This window comes from Triticum aestivum, chromosome 2D (genome assembly GCF_018294505.1).
Source record: "Triticum aestivum cultivar Chinese Spring chromosome 2D, IWGSC CS RefSeq v2.1, whole genome shotgun sequence".
Taxonomy (NCBI): Eukaryota; Viridiplantae; Streptophyta; class Magnoliopsida; order Poales; family Poaceae; genus Triticum; species Triticum aestivum.
The window spans coordinates 624,010,585-624,017,322 of NC_057799.1; the positions used below are offsets into that span (position 1 = coordinate 624,010,585).

Genomic DNA, 6,738 nt, shown 5'->3' on the forward strand with positions numbered 1-6,738 from the left:
CCCTTTGACTTCCCACGGGCGGGCTTTGACCAGTGGACCTCTCCACCCGGTTGTGTCAGGTCAGCACAGAGGGACACCTGGGAGCAACATCCGGGCCAAACCCACAGCTACATCCCCTCCGTGTAGACCCGACGCGTCCGTTTCCCCCCTTCAGGTGCCGGCGACGGCGCCGTCCGTGAGCTGGGAGGCCACGCCCCGGAGACGCGTGCCGGGCGTTTGCAACCGCCACAACACCTTCAGACTTGTGAGAAGCCGCGTACGCAAGATTGGCGGCATGCTAGCCCACGGAGGCCGCCGGCCACAGTCGTAGACATGCGAAGGGCAATCCGGGTAGAGGGAATTGTTCGGATACTTCTCCATCACCAAAAATTATGAAAAATTACCATCGTTCCTATAGCACATGTTCCCACGTCTTGTAAAAAACTCATGATTTTATCGCGATCCGAATATTTAATAATATTCACGCCGCACCGTTACCGCAGAACGTCTACTACTGTGTCATCGCCGTCCGTGAGGGGGGCCACACCCCGGAGACGCGTGCCGCCTCTTCGGACATGCCACAACACCACCCCCATGTATGAGGGGCCGGTGCGACGCTTTGGTGGCATTGCTACCCCCAGGGCCCCCGTCCCGCCTAACCCTGGAGCGGTTGACCACGAGATCTAGCCCTTTGACTTTCCACGGGCGGGCTTTGACCAGTGGACCTCTCCACCCGGCTGTGTCAGGTCAGCACAAAGGGACACCTGGGAGCAACATCCAGGCCAAACCCACAGCTACATCCCCTCCGTGTAGACCCGACGCGTCCGTTTCCCCCCTCAGGTGCCGGCGCGGCGCCGTCCGTGAGCTGGGGGCCACGCCCCGGAGACGCGTGCCGGGCGTTTGCAACCGCCACAACACTTTCAGACTTGTGAGAAGCCGCGTACGCAAGATTGGCGGCATGCTAGCCCACGGAGGCCGCCGGCCACAGTCGTAGACATGCGAAGGGCAATCCGCGTAGAGGGAAGTGTTCGGATACTTCTCCATCACCAAAAATTATGAAAAATTACCATCGTTCCTATAGCACATGTGCCCACGTCGTGTAAAAAACTCATGATTTTATCGCGATCCGAGTATTTAATAATATTCACGCCGCACCGTTACCGCAGAACGTCTACTACTGTGTCATCGCCGTCCGTGAGGGGGGCCACACCCCGGAGACGCGTGCCGCCTCTTCGGACATGCCACAACACCACCCCGCATGTATGAGGGGCCGGTGCGACGCTCCGGTGGCATTGCTACCCCCTAGGGCCCCCGTCCCGCCTAACCCTGGAGCGGTTGACCACGAGATCTAGCCCTTTGACTTTCCACGGACGGGCTTTGACCAGTGGACCTCTCCACCCGGTTGTGTCAGGTCAGCACAGAGGGACACCTGGGAGCAACATCCGGGCCAAACCCACAGCTACATCCCCTCCGTGTAGACCCGACGCGTCCGTTTCCCCCCTCCAGGTGCCGGCGGCGGCGCCGTCCGTGAGGGAGGCCACGCCCCAGAAACGCGTGCCGGACGTTTGCAACCGCCACAACACTTTCAGACTTGTGAGAAGCCGCGTACGCAAGATTGGCGGCATGCTAGCCCACGGAGGCCACCGGCCACAGTCGTAGACATGCGAAGGGCAATCCGCGTAGAGGGAAGTGTTCGGATACTTCTCCATCACCAAAAATTATGAAAAATAACCATTGTTCCAGTAGCACATGTGCCCACGTCGTGTAAAAAACTCATGATTATATCGTGATCTGATTCTTTAAAAATATTCATGCTGCACTGTTACCGCAGAACGTCTACTACTGTGTCATCGCCATCCGTGAGGGGGGCCACACCCCGGAGACGCATGCTGCCTCTTTGGACATGCCACAACACCACCCCGCATGTATGAGGTGCCGGTGCGACGCTCCGGTGGCATTGCTACCCCCCGAGGGCCCCCGTCCCGCCTAACCCTGGAGCGGTTGACCATGAGATTTAGCCCTTTGAGTTCCCACGGACGGGCTTTGACCAGTGGACCTCTCCACCCGGTTGTGTCAGGTCGGCACAGAGCGACACCTGGGAGCAACATCCGGGCCAAACCCGCAGCTACATCCCCTCCGTGTAGACCCGACGCGTCCGTTCCCCGCCTCCAGGTGCCGGCAGCCGCGCCGTCCGTGAGTGGGGCCACGCCCCGGAGACGCGTGCCGGGCGTTCGCAACCGCCACAACACTTTCAGACTTGTGAGAAGCCGCGTACGCAAGATTGGCGGCATGCTAGCCCACGGAGGCCACCGGCCACAGTCGTAGACATGCGTAGGGCAATCCGCGTAGAGGGAAGTGTTCGGATACTTCTCCATCACAAAAAATTATGAAAAATTACCATCGGTCCTATAGCACATGTGCCCACGTCGTGTAAAAAACTCATGATTTTATCGCGATCCGAGTATTTAATAATATTCACGCTGCACCGTTACCGCAGAACGTCTACTACTGTGTCATCGCCGTCCGTGAGTGGGGCCACACCCCGGAGACGTGTGTCGCCTCTTCGGACATGCCACAACACCACCCCGCATGTATGAGGGGCCAATGCGAGCTCCGGTGGCATTGCTTACCCCCCCCCCCCCCAGGGCCCCCGTCCCGCCTAACCCTGGAGCGGTTGACCATGAGATCTAGCCCTTTGAGTTCCCACGGACGGGCTTTGACCAGTGGACCTCTCCACTCGGTTGTGTCAGGTCAGCACAGAGGGACACCTGGGAGCAACATCCGGGCCAAACCCACATCTACATCCCCTCCGTGTTGACCCGACGCGTCCGTTTCCCCCCTCCAGGTGCCGGCGGCGGCACCGTCCGTGAGGGGGGCACGTCCTGGAGACGCGTGCCGCCTCTTCGAACATGCCACAACACCATCCCGCATGTATGACAGGCCGGTGCGACGCTCCGGTGGCATTGCTACCCCCACGGCCCCCATGCTGCCAAATCCTGGAGCGGTTGACCACGAGATCTAGCCCTTTGACTTTCCACGGACGGGCTTTGAACAGTAGACCTCTCCATCCGGTTGTGTCAGGTCAGCCCAGAGGAACACCTGGGAGCAACATCCGGGCCAAACCCACAGCTACATCCCCTCCGTGTAGACCCGACGCGTTCGTTTCCGCCCTCCAGGTGCCGGCGGCGGCGCCGTCCGTTAGGGGGGCCATGCCCCGGAGATGTGTGCCGCCTCTTCGAACATGCCACAACACCACCCGATTGTGGTAGGTCATCCCGTAGAGACACTTGGGAGCAACGTCCCCTCCCTATAGACCCGATGTGGCTGTTTCCGCCCTCCAGATGCCGGCGGCGGCGCCGTCCGTGAGAGGGGCACACCGCGGACGTGAGGGGGTCACACTCCGGAGACGGGTGCCGGGCGTTTGCAACCGCCACAAAACTTCTGTCGGCATAGCTGTTTTTTATTTTAATAAAATATAAGGACCTATATTCAAAAGAACATGACGGCACATTATTAATGTGCTCGAAAAAAAATACAAACTATAAATATATATATATATAATACATAAAAAAGCATAAAAACATATGTAAAAAACATATGAAAAAAATAACTATGCCGTCTGTCGGCATAGCTGTTTTTTATTTTAATAAAATATAAGGACCTATATTCAAAAGAACATGACGGCACATTATTAATGTGCTCGAAAAAAAATACAAACTATAAATATATATATATATATACATAAAAAAGCATAAAAACATATGTAAAAAAACATATGAAAAAAATAACTATGCCGACGGCATTGCCGTCGGCATAGAGACGGCAGAGTTTAGCTGGGCGCCGTGCCGTGGATCGGTGACGTGGCGCCTATGCCGACGGCCACCGTCGGCATATCTACACCGCGGATCGGTGACGTTTCATGCGGAGATATGCCCACGGCCGCCCGTCCCGACCGTCGGCATAGGTTTGACGGCGTTAGTCGCTGTTCACGGGCGGGGTCGCCGAGCCCACTGGTATGCCGATGACTGGCTTATGCCGACAGCTGATGTCGGCTTGTCCGCAGCTAGGCCGACGGCCGTTCTGTGCCGACGGCTGCCGTCGGCTTAGATCGGGGTAGCCCGACGGCCAGGATAAGCCCACGGCCAGGACGAGACTGTCGGCATAGCTCCAAGTAGGCCGACGGCAGCCGTCGGCACTGTTTTGGCCGTCGGGGTAGGACCGTTTTCCGGTAGTGAGGCAGAATGCAAAAGTATTTGGCATACAATCACGAATTCAAATAAAATCACACACAGGAAATGTGACCAGATGATGTAGTATCTGACGCTCAAGTGACCGATGGAATTTAGAGAATACGAGTTCACTTCAGAACGAAAGAAACATGTGCATACAACAACGAAAGATAAGTCCAGCCTCTTATTTGGCGGTTGACTATGTCCGATTTCTCAAGCAGCTTTCATCCCTCGAATATCTGTCCCAACATCTCCTTCAAAACATCAGGACCGCTACTTTCGCGGCGAACCTGTTTCTTTAGCTCTGGATGCTCATCCAGGTAGTTGTGGTAACCTGAAATAACTCTCTTGGTGATCGCTATCCGCAGCGCATCTCTGAGCAGAGGATCCGGGACCTTCCAGAACTTCTGAGCATTGTAAGTTTGATAAAACGCTGACTCGAATTTAGTATGCGAAGAGGTGTTGATCCAACAACAGAGCAATCCAGGAAATTTTGATTTCGATATGCATGGCAGCACATGCCCCCAAGAAGCATCAAGATAACTATCCATGTACTTCTCACATTCAGGTGTAAGCTTAATTCCATGGTTGTCTCCCGATGGCTCAGACACCTGCACTATGAAATAGGAATTGTTGAGCAAGAACAGGTACCTCATGCTTAGATCCGGGCATAGCTCAGATTTTCTCAGGAGCACATCCTTCAGATAATCAACGGAGTTATCTACCAGGCCACGAAGGTTTGCACTGCTGTGTCTCCGTGCCGAGGTGCGTGTCATTTTCATGGACATGATGCAATCCACCATCAACCGAGTGTTCCTGTGAACCTCGCCTCTTCCTTGCAGAATCTCGACAGCCCACGAGTCGTCGTCCTCGATGAATGTTCTGACCTCCTCCATCATGCTGCATAAGGCCTTGAGTAACCTGTTTCCTTCCCCCTCCAATGAGCCGCCTATCTCGCTGAAAATGCTTTTCGCTTCGGGAGAGATCACGAGTGTGGTAAACATGTAGTATGATACACTCGAGACACAGATGAACATGTCTACCACAGCCCGAAGCTTGTGTGTCTTGGGAACAGTCAGGATAGCGTTGACGAAGACGAGCATTGCAGAAACACTTGCTTTACCAAACTGTGCCACTGCAATAGGCGGCATCTTGTGAACAGCGACGGCCAGATTTCTGATATTGAAGACTATTACGGTGAGAGCTCGAATCCATCTCCCGACCAAGTCTTGCAGCGATGACGCCGACATGTCCGGGAGCTTCCGCCGTAAAACATGTTGCTCACGCATTTGGAGAACCCAGTCAACGTCGAGCTCGAAGAACCAAATCTCCAGCGCACGGTCTGGGTCACCACCGTACTCGAATGCTTGGACCATGCGCTGGGTGTATCCGTCGGTGACCATACGGTAAGAGATCACCGTGAGTTCCTGAGTGCCCAAGTCCGCAGCGGCGGCAGCGGACGCCCAACCCGAGGATGAGCCGGAGTCGTTGGACGGGTAATAACTCGAAGCACCAGAGAAGCTGGACCCGCTATGACCCGAGTGGGTGAACAGATTCGATCTGATGTACTGACCTCGAGGAAGAGCGACGCCCCGGATCGAGTCGCGGTAGGGGTTGCTCGCTGGGCAGGGAGCAGCCGAGACGTCTGTGGCTGTGGTACCCTCCGGCAGCGAAGCTAGCCAGCCCGCCATGCTTCTACTTGGTGGATGGGGCGCCCTTGGTCGACGTGCTTGATGAGGCTGAAATCAGCACCAGAGGAACAGCGAGGAGTGACTGCAGTCTGCAGTTCCGGGCGCTAGACGACCATCGACAAGGTGCAGCACCAGAGTCGCGCGCGGGGTCAATACTATTTGTCTAGTATAGTGAAGGCGAGAAAACTATGACAAGTGTTGGCCAGAACGACAGTGATTGCCGTTGTCGCGACGATAAACTCACAAATAAGGAAAACTCTTGCTTCTGACCGACTAATTTTCTCGCCTGATAAGTCGCGTCCAGCGCGCGACACATGTCCTTCAAGGACGCCGACCACTCGTCTCTCCCAAGCTTATCCCCTCGCGATGTCCATCCAGATTTCCGCCAGTCTTTGTCTTCCCTCGCCTCTCTTCCTTCTCACATCTGGCTGCTCCCCGACCCACCATCACCGGTAAGAAAGAACATATAGGTAAACTCACATGAGTGACGGGTAGGGCTGGACGTACGAACGAGCATTTTAGCTCGGCTCGAAGCTCGTTCTAGCTCGGCCTGACTGGGCTCGGCCCGACAACTAGAAAGGACGAGCCCAGCTGGAAATACAGGCCCGTTCAGCGACCGAGCCGAGCCTGTTTTCGCTCGGTCCAGCTCGGTGGCCCGTTTCGTCGAACACTCAAATTTTAAGATTCCGCAGCCCAGCGCTCACGAGCAGGCCAAGCCCAATACAAAGCAAACCCCTTTTCTCTGACCTACACAAGCAGCACGCACCCACGCACCCCATCAAGCACCATCCCCTCACACATCGCCGCCGCCGCCGCCGCTTGCGCCGCACACATCGGTC

General features: G+C 55.8%; 1 protein-coding gene across 1 annotated transcript; it reads right to left on the reverse strand.

Annotated features, from left to right (window-relative positions):
* Positions 1-4,251: 4,251 nt before the first annotated feature.
* LOC123050522 (uncharacterized) lies at positions 4,252-6,042 on the reverse strand. The gene has a single exon (XM_044473306.1). The coding sequence runs from the start codon at positions 5,897-5,899 to the stop codon at positions 4,433-4,435; it is 1,467 nt and encodes a 488-aa protein (XP_044329241.1). The 5' UTR covers positions 5,900-6,042; the 3' UTR covers positions 4,252-4,432.
* Positions 6,043-6,738: the final 696 nt, after the last annotated feature.

Excerpts from the sequence above, each read along its gene's own strand:
- LOC123050522 (XM_044473306.1), bottom strand. The coding sequence starts at position 5,899 with ATGGCGGGCTGGCTAGCTTCGCTGCCGGAGGGTACCACAGCCACAGAC.